The following is a 23,798-nucleotide window of genomic DNA, read 5'->3' as shown; positions in this document are numbered from 1 at the left end:
AATTGATAGATTCAACTTTACACCATATCTGTTTACATTTCATAATTTAGTCTTATTTCAGTTAAACTGGTCACACTTGCAAAAAAATTACTAAAACAATTAGTCTCTCAAAGATACTTCAACCAAGTTCAGCACTATTACAGCCATCTATTAGTCTGATCTTATTTAGCTTCTCATGTTTGTAATATACATTTTATAATGTGATCATTATTCAACAGACTGATACGTTTAAAATCATTTTGTTTAGTTGTTATAGAAACAGTCTCAGAAAACATATACAGGAGGTATCAGCTCACAACATCATACATAGCAATCGAAGAAGCATTCGATCAAGGTCAAAGACTTTTTATCTCTTCCTGGCTAGAGTGTTAGAACTTGATGTATCTATTCTATTGTGAAGGGTATTATCCCGTTATAGTGAAATCACAGCTTAAACCTTGACTGCTCAACATTCAAAATGTGTCAGTCTAATACCATTTAACATTTCGTTTAGATTGCAGACACTGGCCATTCCTGAGTGATGGTAGTATCGTTCAGTTTTCCAATTATATATCACTCATGATACATACCGACTGGATGGGTAATACATGTTCATGGATATGAACATACACTTCTGATAAGTCTGAAATGTTTATCATAATGAACATTTACTACCATGTGGCTATATTATACTGTCCGGTAAATGGACCTGTATATGATACACAGTGTATTCTACTATCGCAATTTAACAAATTGGTTTTCCTGAATTTTTTCATCATATTTTTTTTAAGTCTATATGGCATATTATATTTGTTGTAAAATACAAATTCTTTGAATTAACTTTTACTTCAAAATAATTGATCATTATTGATTTTCTAGAATTGCACTTGCTGAGAAAATGTACTTTGAATGCCATTTCTTGAAAAGTTTGTGAAATTTCCTGTTATAAGATAAGTCCATTTTTCCAATGTGATTGTAAGTGCTAGATGAAGCCATTCTTTATTTCTACTTTGATGTAGGATCATGTACACATGTAATGATAATTATGAAAATTTAATTAAGAAATCTGTCTCCATCACATGATTAGTCAGAAATGACAGGTTTTTTTTAACTTCATTTCTTGCATAGGCAATAAAAACTGCACATTAGTTTGATTAACCAGAAGTTTCTGGTTAAGCTGTAAAATATCACCAGTACTGGAATTCTCATCACACATAATTCCTTAGAATATGAAAATCCTTGAACGCAATGTACCTACTTCCAGCACACATTACCAAATCAATAACATTGGTCAGTAGATAGAGATTAGCAGCATGCTGTGCTGTGTATCTTTATTAATGCACCTGTTTTTCTATAATTAGATCTCTTCTTCCTTCTATGTACCAGGAGAACCTGTAGGTGTAAACATGTATATCCAACTTATTCTAATCTTATCAGTGTGATTCCACAATGATTATAAATCCCATAAAAATGCTTTTTATTTTTATGTTAATCATTAATACTACAGTGACGACAAAACCATTATACTGTACTGTGAAATTAAAATAAGACCAGCCATCTTGATTTCAAACCAGGGTCACTTGTAAATGTCAGGAAGTGTTCTAGAAAGATTAGTGTTAAGACTGTGAATTGTTTTGAAGTATCAACATTCCCCATCATATTAAGTAGTATATATATCTACAGATATTGATAAATCTGTTTTTCAAAATGCATTTTTTTAAATGGATGAATAATTGTTAACATGTCCTAAAATTTTCCTTACATGTGAGAATATATATTTTGATTATCGTTTCCAGTTGAGTAAACAACTTGGGGAACAGTGCTCTATGATTTAAAAAAGAGAAAAACAAGGCCCTTACAGCTGCCAGGTGAATGTCACTATCAGACTAAATACTTACCATGAGTTCATGGAGTCTTGACTCCCATAGGGCACAATACACCCCCGTACTGGCAGGGCGAGATGTGCCATTCCTGTGTCCCCCTCTAACTCGAACATCCCTACCCCCATCAGATAGAACTTCCCTTCCCCTGTCCGAATGGGTTAGAGGTGACATCCTGTCTGTGTAATCATTAGGATGCAGCTGCCCCTCACTATAGCCAGTTGACACCTGGTCTGAATACCCAAGTGGTGACACTCTGTCAGTATATCCCATAGGTGATACTCGGCCAGAATGCTTCATAGGAGAGAGTCTGTTATGGTTATCCATAATGATGAAATTCACTTCAGTTGAAGCATTTATTTCTAATATCACAAAGGTAGTAGTGTTAACTCTGACACCATCAGCTGTACAGACACATACTGTTCTACTGAGTACACATTGTACTCCAGAACAACACTCTATCAGTCAGAACAACACTAATCAATCGACAACACGATGAATCATATTTGATTCCATTCACAAATAATTTCCACTGAATAAGTGTAAGGCATTGTCACAGGAAAGCTAAAAGAAATATGGAGATCAAATTTATTCCCAGATTTTTTTATAAATGATTAACAGAAGGCATCAACATCATAGTATCTCCTGTCTTGTTCAACATATTTGTTATGTATGGTATTCATTAATGGATACAAAATATATATTATATTACTCCAAATATATCACAGATTGCTTGTCAAATTCCTGAAAGTTCCTCCTGTCAACAATGACTCAAACATCCAAATTATCCTGTGACAGATGACACTTCCAATTACTCCAAATTCTGTTCCAGTTTTCAGTAGAAGATTCAGTTTCGGTGGTGGAAATATTTTCAGTAACAAACGTAAACAAGGTTACCATCATACACACACTACCTAGAGTACACGTTTCCTACTCCACAGGGGTGAAGCACTGGAGACTTGCAGCAGCACACTTGGCACTCAAAGTCACGAACTGTGTTATATATAAAATACCTGCATCACTCTAAATCTTTTTCTCCAAGAAAAAACCTCTGGTACAACTATTTGGTGATGATTTAAACACGTGTGTTGGAGATGTAGAATGGGCCATCACTCAGCTCTGAGGGATTAACAGCTAGTACCACAGTGAACCTTGTATTGAGAATGACAGAGCATGCTCTTTAGGGATCAGTTCCAGCAACTGCTACCATTGGTTCTACAGGCAGATAAAAACACCCCCTCCCATATCGGGGAGGGGGACTGAACATGAGGCCGCTATCTAAACTCATCCTAAATGAGCACAAATATGATTAAGTGTTCAGATACATATTCTAAAATCTAAGTGTACTGCAATGAAGGTTCATGGTCTGTGTATTTATACAGCTGTATCAGCACCTTCATCTAGACCAAACCTCAGTGAACAGGCCTCAGATATACATAGGTATGAAAGCATGTGGAAAAGAAAATTGATTGGTAGTATATAAATAATAACAAAATTAGTATTTCATAGCACATATTTGTTCTTAACATTTAGATATTAATGTAATACGTACATTTCATCTCTCCAACTTCTATATGGTTTTCTAATTATTACAAAGGATTTTATATTCTGATGAAAAGTTGCATGATATTTAAGTTTGGTTAAAACATGCTATGATCCTTATAACATATCTCTTCATAATCTGTCCATAATACTGAAAACTTTACCAGGATTCATTAGACTATAAATATCATTGGATGATTGTGATTTCAACACCTTTTCTCCCATCATGAATGATGTGAAAACATCATCATATGTAAGTACATGGGTAATTGCCATCCACTTGTTTCCTGATCATCAAAAACACTTTGATATTTCCAGTATGTAAATTAATTATCAAACAACTTTGAACAATAAATCACTTTTCCATACTGTTTTTTTTTCAGTTTATACAAGTAACATGTGTGACTAGTATCTATGTTATGAACAGTTAAACACTTCTAGAAAGTGATAATATGAAGCTATCTCTGTTAACTCTTTAAGTCCAAAGGGCCAATCTTTTGAGGGATTCTGCAGAAAATCTGACTCATTTTGTCCTATTTTGACATTTTTTTTTTTTCAAATCAGCACACTTCCCCATCCTGTATTTTCACTTTCCTTACAGATGATGCTATCATCATCCAAGAGGAACAGTCCCGTTTATCAGTTCTACTATAAAGATCTGATAACTGCAGCCGCATGAGAACTGGAGTGTAGGCTTTCTAACATAATCAGGCCAGTTAAAGGTCTGATATGACCATGAGTATGTACCTGGCTAGTATTGATAGTATTGACCTCTAAGGGGGTGAAAAATTCTGTAAGTCTCATCCTATGGTTGAGAGGGATGGGGCGGAGGGGCTTGCATTCACCAACTTTTCACCTTTTGGTTAAGTCTGCTAATTTCTGTGGGAGGAATGACAAATTATATTAATCTCAGATGGGGTAAGGAAAAGACAGCAAGCATGTATTATGGAACAACTCCGAAAAGGGTGTCATGATTATCTTTCTTATGTGTTTTACATGAGACATACATATCCTTCATAGGGAAGGTGGAAAAATCTATTTCGGATACAAATTTCAAACATTAAGTTCAACATCCAATAATAAAATAATAATTTTCTGCTGGAATGGGATTCTAAGGTACTCAAACCTATGCTTCAATTGCACTCATACTTCATTCTAAAAATATTATGCAGAAGCATCAAGTTGGCAAAAAGCAAAAGTTCCAGTCCAGACATAAGACAATTTTAACCTAGTCAGTCTCTTTACCAGAACCTGAACAAAACTGCCTATGTTAGCAGATAGGATGAAAGTATATCTCTCATTCTCTCTTTCTGTCTTTCTCTTTCCTTAATATCAATATTTCACTCCTGACAAATGAAGCACATAGTAAACCTGACCCTGTCTTCCATGAAGTAAAGGACTGCTACCTCCCTGATTTACGATGACTTGTGTTAAATGAAGTCTGTGACGGCAGTACAGAGTTATTTCTCTTTCCAATGTCAAACTTGACAAACATTAAATAAACATTTTGACTAGAAGTGGCATCAATATTGCCTTGTAAGCAATATAAAGAGATGAGTTATTTCCATGAAGATAAAGAGCCATTAAAAGCACCATCCCTGTAAACAATTGTATCTAGATGATAACTGGAACTGACTCAGCACTGCCAAAATATATCAACATGCTAATTCTGAAACCTTAGATTTTGTCATTTGTATTAAATACTATTTTCAAACCTGGAAAATTAATATTTTCCATTAGCAATTTAGAGAATATATGTAGGAGACCTTGATATGTGGTTAAAATGTTGGAATGCTAGCTCATTCAAGTTCCATTTACATAGAACTTTTAAGAAATCCAACTCCAAACAAATTCAATGGTCTGTAAACACTGACCTTGACCTTTCTTTTGAAATGCTGAAATAGAATTTCATGGAATCTACACATAAATGCTTCTATTCCTATCAACTGACCAAAAATACCTGGACAATATAGGTGCAAATTGTTGAAATTCAACTTCAAACAAAATAACTTCATACTTTAGATCTGTATCAGGGTTTCTGTGTATAACCTGACTAACTTATCAACAGACATTTAACATCAAAATATTCTGTACACGTTTTAAATGTTGCATTCTTCTTGAAATTTTGAAACAGACTCAACATCATACCATTTTAACACCTGAAGCTCAGTCTTTTACTGCAGAACATATTTCTAGCTGGGTATGAATTTATCTTCTAATTTTGAAGAACATCTGGAAATTGACGGTCATGCCGTCATGGACAATTTTCGTTTGTCATAAAAAATAAATACATCACAATTTTGTTCCTCATTTGCAGGGAAAGGCCTTTCCATTTTGACGTCAGAATGAAACACATTCCCTCATTATTTCTCGGTTGATGTTGTTAGCCTAGCCTATTGTTTGTTCTAACAAGCTAAGAAAGTGACTTCTAATCACTTTTTCCTCCTCCTGTTCTTTTTTATGACTATTAAATAAAACTTCAAAGAGATGGTGCTACTTCATACAGCCAACTCCATAAACATGGAGAATCAACGCCAGCTGAAATCCTGACTATAATTGATCTGGCCAGGATCAGGATGGCTCTATTTAGATCATAATCAACAGAGTATTTATGGAAATTGATATTTGATAATGCAAATATACAACTTAGTATTTTCATTCACTACTTTTAAATGCAAAATAAGCAGAAATTATACAAATAAATATTAAAAATGACAAAAGATGACAGTTTGCACTAAAGTAATGTCTTCTTTAATCAATTCACTGTTTGTTTCTTTTTCTAACATATAGTTTACTTACAAGGCATCAATTCCAAAAGCACATATGTATTTTGAAATGATTTTAAACAATCATCAAGGAGATTTATTGGGAAAACTAACCAATATGATACCTTAGTCTTCATCCTGCATTATTCTTTAATGGACAATTTCTTCACGGCAGAAGAATTGTGATGTTATGTGCTAACAGAGCAGAAGAATTGTGATGCATTGTGCTAACAAGGCAGAAGAATTGTGATGTAATATGCTAACAAGGCAGAAGAAATGTAACGTAATATACTAACAAGCCAGGAAAATTGTGATGCAATGTGCTAACAAGGCAGGAAAATTGTGATGCAATGTGCTAACAAGGCAGGAAAATTGTGATGCAATGTGCTAACAAGGCAGGAAAATTGTGATGCTATGTGCTAACAAGGCAGAAAAAATGTGATGTAATGTGCTAACAAGGCAGAAAAATTGTGATGCAATGTGTGAACAAGGCAGAAAAATTGTGATGCAATGCATGAATCAAGCAGAAGAATTATGATGCAACGCACTAACAAGGCAGAAGAATTATGACGCAATGCACTTACATTTAGAAAACAAAAGTACTTTTGATATATCTGAGAGGTAGGAATCCCTGCTGCCAGTGAGAGACAGAAAAATGGTGTGTTTAGGATTTCCTGCTGACAAAACATTAGCTATAAAATGTAAGTAACAGAATAATTGTGTCATGACTACTATAAGAGTGCTTTTGTAATATCAATGCCTCTGCAGGAAGTGAGTTGAGACACTTATTTGAGAGTTTGCTCTTATAATTACAGTATGTATTGTATACTAAACACAAATCATTGTTAGGAAGATCATGTATTTTAAATAAACCCAATCAATATACCTTTCTTACAAGAAAATAGAAAAGACCATTTACTTGACAATGGGGTTGAAAACTTCCTAATGATATGCACACCAAGTACATGTCCTGCATGATGCCATGAAAAGTTCAGACAGACTGTTATTCCCTGATCCAAACACTACACTTTGACATGTACAGGAATCAAACATCTCCAGGCCATAGACAATGTCTAAATCAGTGTACATTAGTACACATGTAACATGAAAGGATTGAAGGCTTTAGTGTTATTCATACAATGCATATATACATTTTATATATTTTGATTCTAACCCTGATAAATTGGAATCTTTTCAGTTGAACATGCACACATGGAATTGACATGCTAGTTTTATCAGACTGGCCCAATCCCCCTACCCTGTCAGATGTTCAGCGAGGTAACTCTACAGGATAACATGCCCCTTTTACATCTCCACTGTAACACTGCCTGCTGTGTTTTTCTCAACTCTAAAACAAAAACCTTCCTGATAAAATATATATGATAAAACTTAAGGGTTCTGTAGCTTCTTTTGATTTTTTTTCTCCATGATAACTTTGAATCTTGATAGCAGTGATGTTTGTAAAATTCTAATCATAGATCAGTAATGCCTCAACTTTAGAGTTGGGAGAATTTCTTCGGCAACACTAGAACATTACCTAAACACACAAGGACCATTCTCAATTACTTTATGTATATGCCTTATCTGTACACTTCAACATTTCCCCTCCCTTCCCCTCAATTCAACTAGGCTGTATGTGTGATGGTGACATAAGAAACTCAGTGCCAAGTCATGGCAGATCAAATCTGGATATTAACGTCATTTCAAAAATGAAATATCTTATCATTTAAAACCAAACTTCAATTAGTTTTCAGCATTAGAATTTTGTTTTTACTTCTATGTCAAGGAGTTTCAAGTAGCTGCATGGTCAAGAAAACTAACACTTTTCAGATGACCTCACTTTTTAGCAGATCATACATATCTGATACTCAACACCTTATGATATGATGACTTTACCAAACATTAGTTATTTTTAAAGGCACTTCTCTGAAACAACAAGACACCAGATAGAATCAGACTGGACAGGTCTGCTGCCAGATCAAAGATATATTGGTAGAGCAGAAACATGTTTACAACACTGGACTGGGCTTAGCATCAAAGGCAGCATCCCCTTATCAGGCCAATGAGAATATCCCATTAATAAGATAAACATACTGTATTGTAAGTCAACCATAGTGTTACATTGGAACCATCAAATCCTTTTATCCAGGGCTCTTCTTTACATAAACAGGGCAAACCATGGAGGCATGTCTATCCTCCACTTTCTCAAATGCAACATGGTAATTCAAGTGAGCCACTATATTTGAAGCCATAAAGATACAGAAATGATTTTTTTTATCATTTAAACCTATATGTTGTTATTTACTTACATTAGGTATTGTTTCTTCTGGCATTTTTTCCCTCTGATTCATCTTAGATTATACATAGTTACTCCAAAGAAGAGTTACTGTGACACAGATTAAGTTAACCCAGACATCCTCCTACTTAGGAGAAAGTTAACGTATTCTTTAGACTTCGTCCACTAAACAGGTAAGTTCAGGTAAGTGTTTGTATAACTCTAAACCCTAATCCACTTGATGTCTATACTCACAAACCACACACAAGGTCTGCCACTTACATGTAACAACCTAAATCTATCTACAACAATAAACATTTTGTTGAATAAATCCGGTCCCTGCTGTATACAATATACAAAGGTCTCCAGCGTGTTGGTGTGACAGAGCCTGCTGTTCACTACCAAAGATTAGAGGGAGAGGAGGGGGGAGGTGAACATGTATCATAAACTTACTAGGTATACATGTGTCATAACACACATCACCTGTACACAGGTAACCTAATTAACACATGATTATTCTTCCAACTGACTCATCTCTCCAGTATTGCTGTGTGAATGATTACAGATATCTGTCATCTTGCTCACACACTGTAAACCATGCATCACTGACACTACACCTACTCTGTTGCTTACCTGTGTGTCCATATTGTTACCTCATAATTTACATCCGTGTGGTCAGCGTGTTTATTACCAGGTATGACTGTGACGAACATATTACCTGGCCAGGTATATATATTGTATATATACCTTACCTGTATTGGTTGGCAGATTTCTGGTATCTATATTGCATATCTACACACACAATATACAAACCACCAGACCAAATAACTACTCTAAAGCATATCATCTCCGGTACACATAAATACACAGTCTGTACTGTTGGAGTCTCCACTGATAAAATTCATTCATAAATTCCAACTTATCAATCATCATACCACATATACCCAAAATAAACAAGATGGAATATCTCAAAGACAGGCTTGAGATATCATTGGTCAACTAGCCACGGGTATGTAGGATTTTTGGGACACAAATACTTGTGTCCTCTGGACTCATGCTTTTCCTCTGGGAATCAATTAAATTTTAAGAACTCATTATTTCTTTATAAATGGACTCATTCAAATTTAGGAAATGGTGCTCTTGACTCACCAGAAAAAAATTCTACAATGAAAAACAGAAATGATTACAGCATACCTGCCTATAACAGGCTATTTCCAATTTCACTAAATAATGTTGGGATGCATGTTTGCTGCATCAGGGTGGAATACACAGTGACACAACACTGAATGTCAGTACAATGAAACCAATACATACTTTAATTATTGTACAAAACATGACAAAAATACTAAAGAAGGATAGGTGGAATTCATCTACCGTTTTAAGTTGTGTATGTTGTACATATATATCTAATGGAAAATGATAATGTTAAAGCTGTGATGTACTTTTAAATCCAGGAAATCCAAAAAATTCAAATATAAAAATTTGTGAGATAAACTGATCATGATACAGATTTATTAAGACTTAACAACAAACCATACATAATACACATATCAAACTTTTATCAGATCTGGGCAGGAATAAAAGAAAACTATTGATGTAACTCCAAGGATTCCAGGTCAAAGGGAGATAATAGGAAAACCCTACGACTATAAATTGTACATGTAGATAACTGAACTGAAAAATCACAAGAATGTTCTGCAAATACCATCACAAGGAAGAGTTTCAGCCATTACAGCCATAGTTGACAGGTCTGCCATCTGTTTCACATTCAAAGCAACTTGTTAACATTCTACTGAGTTTTGTCTGCACATGTATGTCAACAAAGCCAAGATCCAAAGCATTTTTAAATACTAACATCATTCCTACGTTAATTGATTTTTTTTAAAGCTTGATTTTTATTTTTATCAATTTTGCCAACATTTATAAATATTTAAGACGAGATTAAATCTTTGAGTTGACATAATGTCTTATTCATGATTAATCAAGTGTTTAAATGTTGATATTAATTTAAGAAGTAAAGCTTTTATGTGAATTTAGCTTTAAATGTGAGATATCTTGGCCTTTGGTGAACATGTGTTACTGAAGAATAGCCAATATGGTATTTATAAAGATGTTGGAGATTAAATAGATGTTCTTTATAATTGAATTTATACAATTCCTGATTCCCTAATGGGTAATAATTACAATTGCTATCAATAATTAAATATCATCCAAATGAATACATCAGAATTTCATGCAGTGGAAATCCTTGATTCACTCCCATCAATCACAAACAAATGAATTTGTCAAATGCACAGATTCATTCCCGAGAAGAAGAAAGGAAAAATTCTAAATTGAGGTCTTAATACACATATATGTTGATGGGTCTAACGAATAGTTAACAGTAGAATCAACATCACATGTTCTCCTTCTCAGGAACATTTAAACAACCAGACATAAATCTGATAGAGTTAAATACGAAAAATCAATTGATGGCATTTATTTTTATGTTTAAAACCCAAATATGATACAAATTATGTTGAAGACAAATTTGAGGCAACCAGACACCACCAGATTAGTAAATATGGCATCTGTATTGGTTTTAGCAAAAGAGATTGACATTCAGCCTTTCTGTAGGTGTTGAGGAGAACGAGGAGGAGCTGGTAATGACCCCAGGGAGAGGTTTGTCCTAGTAGTGAACATTAATGACTGGGATATATTAACACCATACTGTTCTGACCAGAAATCAATACACTGACCCAATAAACAGTCACTCTAGCAGCAATACAGACGGAGACTTGATTGATGAGAAAGGGCCGTTTTGTGACACTTTTTACAACAGACATTTTTACTTGTAACTCACTGATAGAATCAATATGTAGCAATTATTGATTCAGAAAAGTGGTGCATAATTTGCTGTGAATTTTCCTTTTTTTTTCTCTTTTTTTTTTTTTTGGTCCGTGTATTTGTATGGCCTCATGGTTTTATCAAATCAAAAGTTATCCATAATGGGTTATAGCATAACACAAAACCAGATCACTCATTAGTTTTGCTGTCTAGTAATCAGATTGGGATTCAATAATCAAATTTGACCTCTAACAAATTTGTGAGGCCTGCAGGATGGTACAATATTCTCCATTTTCTGACTTTAGTCATCATTCTGGTGTAAATTTACACTTGAAATATTGTAGGATCCGGGTTTCAAACAAAGACAGAAGAAATAAGTCAGCCTGTCTGACGTAAAGCAGTAATAAGATACTTAATACAGCTGTAGTACTGAGCTTACTGCTTGCTTTGAACATCTACACTTCAACAACTATAGATTTACAAGACAATACAAAGATCACTTCACAACTAATACAGCTTCCTAAATAATTAATACTATTACAGCTATGTGGTGATGCAGCACATCAATAACAAAAACAAATGCTTATTTGAATGGTTTAAAGATAACAGAACATGACTACCTATATTATATAATGTCACTTATGATCATTCCAAAATACCTGTATCAATGGTACCCATACATGTCATTCTCCATGCTTTCAGGTATCCCAGAAGAATTTCATCAGTAAAACTGCTGCTTTGCTGGATGAATGATTGATGATATGTAAATTAAACATAAATGCAGTTTAAAGTAGACTTTTTTTCTACCTACATTTGCAAACTCCGCATTATTTTTTCTCACCCTAATAGTAGTACTGCTATACATTTGTACCTAAAGCACACAAGGAAAATTCATGTGGTTGGCCAGGTGACACAAAATTTATGCATGTCTTCTTATTGGTGAATTTAACCCTGGTTATCTAGTGTATTTCCCATTGTACCATCTTTCAATCCTCATTGACTGTACATTGTGAAGTATATTAATAATATTTTGGAGATCAACAATTTCATATCAGTAGATATTCACACAAAAAAGATCAAATCATATTTTTTTATCTTTCACCTCTAGTTAATTTTTATCTTTTCTTACTTTTCCTGCAGAAACAAACACAGAAACCACCTGGTACACTATGTATTGTCAGTTGCAAACAACTTTAATACTATTATACATACTTGAATATTTGACATATATCAATATATCACTAAAATACAAAATTCTGATGTTTATTCTACTGAGATTTCAAAAAAAAAAAAAAAAAACTAAAAATTTTGAAAAGATTAACTTAAGGACCATATTTCTAATGGACTTTATTTCACAGAGGTATTTTAAAACCCTCAAAATTCAAGACCAGTATGTTATAAGATGACTTTGCCAAGTAGTCTTTCATTCATAATGTCCTATTACTCCATTCAAGGAAACTATCAGTACTATCTGTGTAAAATGAAACTGAAAATTACAAAGGTTATAGAGTCAATAACAACAGTAACTATGACTATAATTAGATATCTATACCTGACATACTGACTATTCGTATTGTTCTGTAACTCATTAGTCAATTAGTGTACTTACCATCACCAGGCACTGGTGTTTCAATGTTCAGACATTGCCAGTTAACACATATGTGCACATTAATTAACTTTGACACAACAATTATTGTACAGCAGCCTCCATAAGTGGCCTACCACAGCTATAGAACAGCAACAGAGCTTGTTGGGCAGTATACATCGAACTACCATCTTATAACATTATCTGTTTCTAAACTTTGTGAGGTCCCCAAGAAATAAAGTGTTTAATCTCTAGTTTTAAACCTGCATTCCTGATAAGCATCATATTAACAACTGGCACTTATTATCTTTAAGAATTATCTCCCCTATATGTATGAGTTTACAAACTAGAAATGTTATCTTATGAAGCTACAACTTGAAACTGAAGAAGGAAGTTCTAATATTTTGAACATCCAAGGTATAATCATTTTTGTTATTGTATATCATTCCAAGAAACAGCAAACCAAATATCAAATTATAAGATTTGAAAAAAAAAAAACATACAAAAGTCAACACATTTATAGAATTTTGTTGTTTCTAACTAGTAAAATTACTATGGAATATTACACTGTACCATATAGATAATATACAGGGTTGGTGATGGGAATTTGTTCCATTCTTTAAAAAATGCAATATTGATTTTGCGAAGTTCACATATTATATGGAAAAGTTAGATTGTAATCAACTAAAAAAAAAAAAATACATCACTGAACTTTTATATCAGCTGTCAAGATAAGAATGATTACAACAAAAATATAAAAACTCTTGAAGATTTGGTATTGTGTCCTGTTACGATTTTATAAAAACACACGCCATTGTTATCAACATCTGTTTACCACATCAAAACAATAAAGAAGAAGAATCACAAGGTGCCTTTTGAAGTTTCCACAAAAAAGAAAAAACCTATCATCACATCTTTACTAGGATGTACACATTTTATATGTAACTTATACTCTACCACACTAAATCAACATACAACACCATCTGAAAGTCCAAAATCAATATCCTTTTATGAAGGCAGCAGATTGTGTACTGATCACACAGACAAATGAAAATGAAAATGAGTCAATAATTTTACAATATCCACAACTCAGTAGGGGATTCTAAGTGTTAAGTCAACAATAAAGTAATCATTTGTGCAGTAACAAATTGTCAGATATATAAACAGACATTCACTAACCGTTCATAAATGTCTGAAGGGTCCTATAAATGTTAAATTTGAGTTACATTTTAACAAAGTGTACAATTTATAACAACCAATAAATGTAAATTGGACCTTTTTCTGTCACTTAATTACATCCAAGCACAGATTTGATACATATTTACCACAACATTTTATAATGGAACACCAGGTTCTACATGTAATGTTTCATTATGAACATGTGAGATTGCTGGAGATAGAAACCTAAACTAGAGCATGGTGGGTGTAGTGCTAACTTCCACAGCCATCTTGTGCTGATCATCAATTATGTAAACAAAATTTACCTGTGAATTTCTTAAACCCGGCATTACCTTCTGTCCCTCTAAAAAACGTCCTACATGTGTCAAATCTTGGGACTACAACCGGAAGTGATTTACAACTGACCAGGCAGTGCCGACCATAATAAACAAACAAAATCCCCTTTGGCATTTGGAGGCTATAACAAAGGCCGTCTGCTTTAAGGCTGAATTAATCCGATTGACACCTTAATCGTTTCTCACATTCCATCTACAGACCTAATCAAGCATCAACATATCATCGCCAGTACCTGCCTTCCTTAGGATTACTTCACCGACTACACAGACGAGTCAATGCACTCCAATGCATGCCATGCAAAAAAAAAGTCGGCCAAAAATAGAAGTAGATAATCTCATAACTGTGCCTTTTCAAAACGCTTTGTCAACTTCTAAGTTTCATAAATCATATTTAGTGGTGTTATTTTTTGTACTTACCTACTTCTTTAACCAAATGTTGCACTAACAAGCCAAACAAAACAACTATTAAAACTTTTCTTCTCTCCCAAAACTCTGTCTACTGTATTCATACGGCAAGGTCAAGGTTGTCTGGCGGGAAGGGAAGTAACTCTAACTTACTGGCGCACACACATCTACAAACACTTAATAAAGCACATTCCTGAAATACTGATAAAGAAAATGACTGGTAGACCTGTTATTTCATGTCAAAATTCAAATTACCAAGTGCCTTAAAGATATGGAATTTTCCTTAAAAATGTACAATAACAAATGATAAATACACCAAATTAAATAGTGCTTTTATATCTATGATGGAAATATTGTAATAGTTTTTTTAAAAACAGAAATCAAATGCCAATTATTTTTAGCTAGTTGGCTTTGAATATTTTCAAAAAATGATAATACTAATTATCAAACAGGAAAGAAAATTATCTGTATACAAGTTTTTTTTTTTTAAAAATGTATCGCTATTTTGTCACAACAGTATTTATTTTAAATATGCATTCAATATCACTTTTTACCCATTAAGTTTTGATAACAGCACAAAATATATACCCCATAAAATAAAATTCTATGAATAATTCATACTGCTATATTCATAAAAAGGCATAATTATATGTTTCACATATCCTACTTTTCAGGCAAAATGAAAAATATACCAAGATTCATGCCAAGGTAGTTAGAATTATATCTTACTGAAAATAATAAAGATATACAAAAGAGTTTAATTTTCTTATATAAGCCATAGCAAACATTAACCTTCTCCTTAGAGAGAAACCAAGTATCCCAGTTCTATGAAATGTACAATTATGATAAAACATCTTAGGACTTTTCCAACTATGGAAAGTTGTATAAATCTATATCATATAAGTCTCGAGGACAAGTTTTTTTAAATTAAAGCAAATTTCCTTATTTGTGCCCAACCATAATTTTTTTCAATACTGTCAAACTGCTATCTAATGGTAATAATTCAAGCCGAGATTGAAATATTCCTACCTGAAAAAATAAAAAATATTCCCCAAAGTGTTCTTTTCCTACATATACTGTGGTAAAATTTGCCCCTTTTCAAAAAGGAAACGGGGACCACAGGGTTATGAAACTTTTAATTTTAACAGAAAACTTCTCACTCTGGATAAGAGGATTTTCTTTTTCATGTTTGAATTTTTTTCCCCTTTTGGTCCCAACCTTCAAGAACCTGTGAGCTTGAATCATACAATTAAAAATTCTGTTTATTGGCTATGGAACCATTCTGCAAAATCTTATTGAAATTGTTTTAGCAATTTCAAGGAAATGTGAAAATGTTATAGAAGAGGACAAATGTTGACAACTAAAAAAAGGTGAAAATATGAAAACACAGAGTTTTAATCTCAGTGTTGAGCAATCTAAAATTTGCAGGATAGTTGATTAAGTGAATTATCTTTATTACCCATCAAAACATCTGACAATGTTATAAGCATCTTCATAACATTGACTGGTCAGATAGGGCAACACCAACCAAACAAGAATTTAATCAAGTTAAAGACCATTGAAAGCAGACTATATGGAATGTAACTACATGGATCACAAAGGAGGGATCCCATAGGGAAATTACTCATGGAATGTAACTACATGGATTATACAGAAAGGATCACATATATAGTGTAACTACATGGATCACACCGGAAGGATCCCATACGAAAATTACTCATGGAATGGAACTACATGGATCACACCGGAAGGATCCCATACGAAAATTACTCATGGAATGGAACTACATGGATCACACCGGAAGGATCCCATACGAAAATTACTCATGGAATGTAACTACATGGATCACAAAGGAGGGATCCCATAGGGAAATTACTCGTGGAATGTAGTTTCATGGATCATACAGAAAGGATCACTTATATAGTGTAACTACATGGATTACAAAGAAGGGATCAGTTAAGGAATAAAACTGCATGGATCATACAGAGGGGTCCATTAATGGAGTATATCTACATATGATCATACAGAGGGGATCATTAATGGAGTATATCTACATATGATCATACAGAGGGGATCATTAATGGAGTATATCTACATATGATCATACAGAGGGGATCATCAATGGAGTATATCTACATATGATCATACAGAGGGGATCATTAATGGAGTATATCTACATATGATCATACAGAGGGGATCATTAATGGAGTATATCTACATATGATCATACAGAGGGGATCATTAATGGAGTATATCTACATATGATCATACAGAGGGGATCATCAATGGAAATGTAATAGACCCTAGGACCATGCAACTTAAGATTTTAGTAAAGCACCACAAAACACTTCCATCCATGAAGATTATTTGGTTCTACTTTATTTTGGTACTGAGAAGATTTTTGAAATTTCAGTCAATTTTGACCTGATTTCGGCCCTGCCCCTCAGCCCTTGGGGGTCAGCCGACGTCAATATGTGCATCTCACAAAACTGTCAGCTTATACTAGTAATTCTCACAAAGTTTTAATTATCACTGAAAGAAAATAAGCAAATTATGCTCAAAATTGTAATTTTCTCATATAAACCATTATAAATTTCACCTCTTCCCCAGGGGGAAATGTAAGACCCAGGAGACACAAAACTTACACTTTTGATACAGCATCTGAAGGCCTTTCCATCTATGAAGAGTATTTGATTCTAACTTATCAGGGATTTGGGAAGAAGATTTTTGAAGCTTCAATCAATTTGACCCTTTTTGACCTGCTCCTCGGGCCCCTGAGGGTCATGGACCACACTGTTTACATTTTGCTACGCCTTTCGCCATGGAAGGTTTTTGTAAAATTTTATTAAAATTGGTTCAGGAGTTCTCCAAAAGAAGTAGAAAATGTTAAAAGTTTACGAGGCATGACGGACAAATAGGGATCACGAAAGGTCACCCTGGTACTTTGTCTCAGGTGACCTAAAGAAGGTTTCATCAATGGAGTGTAACTATATGGATCACACATTGAAATCACACAGTTTGGTTCACTGGATCTGCCTGTTGGATTATACAATAAAGATGACATACCGATTGTAACATTTTCTCTGCCTGTAGTAGCCTGTCCCGTCGTTCGTCCAGACCAAGCTCCAGTTCCCGGATTTTCTCACTCTGGGCTTCCACCTGTTCTGACAGCACACTGACTTGAAGGGCCAGACTCTGTTTGTCTGTCTCCAGTCTCTGGATCTTATCGTCTACATTTTCCGACAGGTAACTATTGGACTGTAAAGGACACAATTGTTACATAAGTCAATGAATTTTTCCACTACACTGGACATGAAAGCATATAGGCAAGAAATTGATTGTAACTCAATCAGCGTTTCTATTATATTTTCAAATCTGACAGTCTGTGGTATGGAATCACCACAGGGTTTTCAAAATACAAAATAAATACCTGATAATGATGATAGGATAATAAGTTTAGTTTTGTAAATATGATACAAGTTAGCATTAGCATTTGATGAGTGGTAATTCATTTACTGTGATATCTTTATTGTGTTTTGGAAAAGTACAGCAATAATTCTGTACAAAAACGAGGATTTATTGTTTTGATATTCATCCCTACTCTTTATCTCTAAAACTTGACAAAATATTTATAACCAAATAAAACAATAATACAATGATTGTTGCCAAGTTAACTCCAGTTTTTAATGAAACAGACATAATGAGACAGCCTGAATCCTTTAACTCAAACTTGACACACTTTTACAACGTGTCTGACACTAATGGGCATGCAGACCTTTAAGGATGGTAGCAGAAGTAATTCCCTATAGACAATAGTGATCACACAGATAGTGCAAAAGAGACATGCACATTACTCTGTGTCATTAAAACTACAGCCATTTTCTAGAAATGACTTTCCATTAGCAAACCTCTTTAGAGGTTTCATTCTGCAGCAGTTAACTTTTTGTGTACACACCAGTTTGATCAAGTATGACTCTCCATTCCAACAGGTTCATCATCTTGCCCCCCACCCCCCGCCTTCCTCCCTCTGCACCTCTCCCCCCGCCTCCCCATTATCTCTCTCTCAAAATAATACATTTTCATGCATGAATATGAGTTTACAAAAAACAGCTATAGCTATGTTAAGACAAGAAAATGAAGATGATAGTTCTAAATACAGTGACAGTAACGTCAGCACTATCGATCATCAATGGCAAAAGTCTTCAATTTTGATTCTCATGATATTGGCAAACTAACAGAAGAATCTATAATCCTTATGGTTATAAGAAAATAATAATGAAACGTAACTTAGGTTTACAAAGTTTTAAATCTGTGATAGACACCATACATTGAAATCATTCATCTAAACAAAATAAACTTTATAACCAAGTACAAGAGATCCCAGAGAGATCTTGGCGCCCACCATTGCTTGATCTTCATATGATCTTTTAAAGTTGGATCTTTTCCCTTCTTTTCTCTTCTCTTTTTTTCCTCTTAATAACAAGACATTTTAACATTCCTTTGCAGAAATAGCAATAATAATTTTAAACTGAGAAATTCAAAATGGCCGTATGGAAGCCATTTTATTTCTTCTGATCAGTCCTAAAAGCAAACAAGCACAAGGAGAGACCAAAGGGAAATTTGAGAGATATCCATTCAGTACTTCTTAAGATATAGGAATAACAATATTTAATAAGCAAAATCTAAGATGGCTGCCTGTCAGCCATTCTTTTCTTCTGATCAGGCACAACTAAGAACATAGAGGCACCTATATATGAAATTTATGAAAGATCTTTAGAGTACTTTTTAAGAAATAGTGATAAAAATCTTTCAAAGTCAAAATCTAAGATGTCTGTCTGTTGGCCATTCTGTTTTTCTGATCAGTCCCAAAAACAAAATGGCACGACTAGGGACTAAGAGGAACCTACATATGAAATTCAAGAATGATCCATCGAGTATTTCTCAAGAAATAGTGATAACAAAATTTGTTTACAGATGGACAGATGACAGACCGCGGACACAGTGATTTGAATAGCCCACCATCTGAAGGCTAAGATAATTAATTTCAACAAACATCTAGCTAAATGTTAACACACAAGGCCAGGTGTTATTTAGAAAATATATGCTCTGTGTTTTCAGCATATTTCCTCTCTGTGATCTTGAAAGTGGGTCAAGGTCACTCATTTGAACAGACTAGATAGTCTTTTACTACAGACCAATTATAATCAAACTCCAGGATCTTTAGGTTATCAAGAAGACTATTTATAGCAACATGATAGTCTTCATCAAAACATAAAGCTGTTTTAATACCATGACCTCAGCTATTTTTTTATGCAAATGAAAACTAGTTATTTTTTTAACTGATTTGACCCCCTGTTTTCGATAGTCAGGTGGGTGAAGGTCATCATCTGAACAGATGTGGCAATTTTTTATCACAGTTAATTAATTTTAGCTTGCTTGACATCATTTCCCTACATCCCTCAGTCAAACAGAAGGAGTTATTTTCATTTTCAACATGTTTCTCTTGTTAACAACAAAACTGACACCAATTTATCACAGCAATAAATATTGTCCATTCTATATTGTCTCAGCTTCTTGGTTCTTTAGATATCCTAATAGAATTAACATTCTATTTACCTGACTGCAACCAAAAATGTAAGGTAATCTTATAGGTTGTTATCTATTTACCTAAACACTACAGACAGAAGGTCATCTACCTGACCACTATAGATTGTGGGTCATCTTACAATTTGTGACCTATTGACCACTATAGGCAGGTCATCTTACAGTTTGTCATCTATTTACCTGACCACTATAGGCTGAAGGTCATCTACCTGACCACTATAGATTGTGGGTCATCTTACAATTTGTGACCTATTGACCACTTTAGGCAGGTCATCTTACAGTTTGTCATCTGCTTAACTGGCTGGTATCAGCCACTATAGATTGTGGGTCATCTTACAATTTGTGACTTATAGGCAGGTCATCTATTTACCTGGCCGCTTCATCTACCTGACCACTATAGATTGTGGGTCACTGTTGGTTTAGGCATCATCTTACAGTTTGTCATCTGCTTAACTGGCTGGTATCCACTACAGACTGATGGTCATCTATCTACTTGACCACTACAGACTGATGGTCATCTATCTACCTGGCCACTATAGACTGATGGTCATCTATCTATCTGACCAATATAGACTGACGGTCAATCATCCACCTGACCACTATAGACTGATGTTCATCTATCTGCCTGACCACTATAGATTGATGGTCATCTATCTATCTGACTACTATAGACTGATGGTCATCTATCTACCTGACCACTGTAGACTAATGGTCATCTATCTACCTGGCCACTATAGACTGATGGTCATCTATCTATCTGACCACTATAGACTGATGGTCATCTATCTACCTGACCACTGTAGACTAATGGTCATCTATCTACCTGACCACTGTAGACTGATGGTCATCTATCTACCTGACCACTGTAGACTGATGGTCATCTATCTACCTGTCCACTATAGACTGACGGTCAATCATCCACCTGACCACTATAGACTGATGGTCGTCTATCTTCTTGACCACTATAGACTGATGGTCATCTATCTACCTGACCACTATAGACTGATGGTCATCTATCTATCTGACCACTATAGACTGAAAGTCGTCTATTCAGTTACTCACAATAAACTAAAGGTTGTCTTTTTACCAGACCACTGTAGGTTGAAGGTAATCGAACCGTTTCTCAGAGATCTATTTACCTGACCACTATAAGACGCTGACCAGGTATGCCGATTATCCATTGTTAAATCTCGTTGGTATTGTCCTTGATCACTGTTAACAGCCAGTAGACTCTGTGAATTCCCACTCAGCTGGTCCGCCAATGTACAATATACAACAATCATGATGCTTCTTCGGTGAGATGGCATTTTTAAAAAATATTTTATCACAGCTTGAATTGATGCCAAAAATTTCGCTTTTCCAATAACATTGGAATTGCCTGTTTATGTGAAGAAATTTAGATATCTGTATCTGTTGCTATGGATACACAACTATGTTTTCCACAAGTTTTTACATGATTTCACCGACAAGTATCTTGAAATTTCTAGCTGGGATATTGCAATAAAATCAAAGTAAATGATATGATTGGCTGATACACTCAAACAAGATACTGGCTCTGCTGCGAAGTCGTAAATTGAATAACAACATCAGATAATGACAGCTGAAATATCAACACGACATCCAGGTAAACAGGAATTCACAAGAAAAGGTGTGAAATGTGACAGCTGTCAATTCTAACCAAGTTGTTTACAATGTGATATCATCAGAGTTCAACTGTCTTTAGGAGTTTCCTTATATAACTTGTCAACACTATAGATGGTGTCCTCCAGATACTTTGTGTTTCAACTGATGTTAAGTTGGATGATATCTACATCAAAATTATAATTAAGATAATTGTTTATCTCAATAACAGTTCAGAAACATCTTTTCCAAATCAAGCATTTGTAATGGTGAAGTCCTCCAGGTATAATAATCCCAGGTAAAACTTCTGTGGATGTTAAACTTCCTGATGTCACCAAACTTGCCATAAGACAATCACAAATATTAAATAAAAATCTTCATCAAAAGTAATCATGATCATCAAAGCACAAAGTCAGTTTTTTCAACATGTTTTAGTTTGCACATGAAAACAATCCTTGTTATAATGAAGATTCCAGTGTAGTGGAATATGGTGGAGAAATATCACAATGTATTCAGAGTTTATATACAGTTATATAACACAATGATATCCCATAGTAGAACAGACGGTACTACCCTGTACAGGAATTTATCAAAAGTGGCTCAAATTTCTTAATCTCATTCCGCATGTTCTGGCAGTGGCATATGGCATATGGTAAGATAATATCCCAGTTACAATAATGGCGGACAGGAATTATCCTCTCCAAAAGTCTCAAACCATTACCTTTGTAAATATGCATGTACTGTGTCAACAAACAGAGTATCTACATGTATAGGGTTTTACTTTACCATAGAAAAACACCAATATATTGCACCTGACTCATTCCTAATAAATTTATCTTATCTGCTTGGCTCCAATTAACTTTAGATAATCTATCCAGAACTGTGTGCTGGTACCTTATGTTGGTAGCCTTGGGAGAAGTTGGAGGCAGGAAAGCTGCCCCCTTTAACACTAATGAAATCATCACCACTACAACCCAATCAGACCATAGATAATTTACACTGTGTCTTAGATCCAGTCAGAAACACTACAAGATGGACACACAGGCAATTTACTTCCAATCTGATCGCCTTACAACCAAGTGTGAGAAAAATCCATGACTTCACTTTTTACACATCTTTCAGTAATTTCTAAGGCACCTTCCTTTGTTAACTAATGAACGGACAGAAGTACTAAAGAGTTCTCCCACTATATCAGTAAAACATGGAGAAAGCATTGCCCAAAAAGTTCATTTTAAGTTCATAATCTTATCCCTTCAAAGTCAAAAACCACCACCCACAAGCTTGATGTATTACACATCTTTCCGACTGTCAATTATACCACAGTAGTTTTTAATCTTCACTCATTAAATTCTTTCTACAGTTTTGGCACTGAACTGGGTTTTTTATGAATCACATTCTGTAATAATTTTTCTCATAAAAAGATTAGAAAAAATAAAAGAACAAATGATGCTGTCTTCAAACATTATCATTTTCTGTTCATTCTAATTATAAGACAATGTTTTTGTGTTCTTATTTTTGACACCATTAATTGTCTTTTCATTTTATCATTAATGTACATTAAAGATGTTGAATTTCTTATATACATTAAGGAGGTGAAAAGTTGTTAATATAATCTGCTGTTTATAACATAAAACAAAGTTTTTACAAAAATTACATTTGGTAGATGTTTTCTAGACATATCAAATCAGCGATAAATTTAGGAGGATAAAGCAAAATTATTGCATTTAGAAAATACTTACTGTCCATGTGTGAATGCCTAATAAGTTAATTACAACTTAATTAATTGAACTTTTATAAATCCTG

At 34.2% G+C, this 23,798-nt stretch overlaps 1 protein-coding gene across 2 annotated transcripts in view; it reads right to left on the bottom strand.

The window, feature by feature from the left end:
• The window catches only part of LOC132548451 (liprin-beta-1-like), an 88,676-nt gene that overhangs the window by 37,311 nt on the left and 27,567 nt on the right, over positions 1 to 23,798 (bottom strand). Inside the window, exon 2 of one of the 2 annotated variants that reach the window (XM_060212316.1) lies at positions 17,838 to 18,029. In XM_060212316.1, the coding sequence (XP_060068299.1) occupies positions 17,838 to 18,029 (192 nt within the window). Of the gene's footprint in view, positions 1 to 14,783; positions 14,866 to 17,837; positions 18,030 to 23,798 lie in introns of those variants that run through there. The other variant, XM_060212317.1, reaches the window with a different exon arrangement.

This window comes from Ylistrum balloti, unplaced genomic scaffold (assembly GCF_031769215.1).
Source record: "Ylistrum balloti isolate Yb309-2 unplaced genomic scaffold, AGI_CSIRO_Ybal_v1 Utg370010, whole genome shotgun sequence".
NCBI classification, from domain to species: domain Eukaryota; kingdom Metazoa; phylum Mollusca; class Bivalvia; order Pectinida; family Pectinidae; genus Ylistrum; species Ylistrum balloti.
The sequence above is the reverse complement of the archived record's forward strand: the minus strand, read 5'-3'. Positions and strand labels throughout refer to the sequence as shown.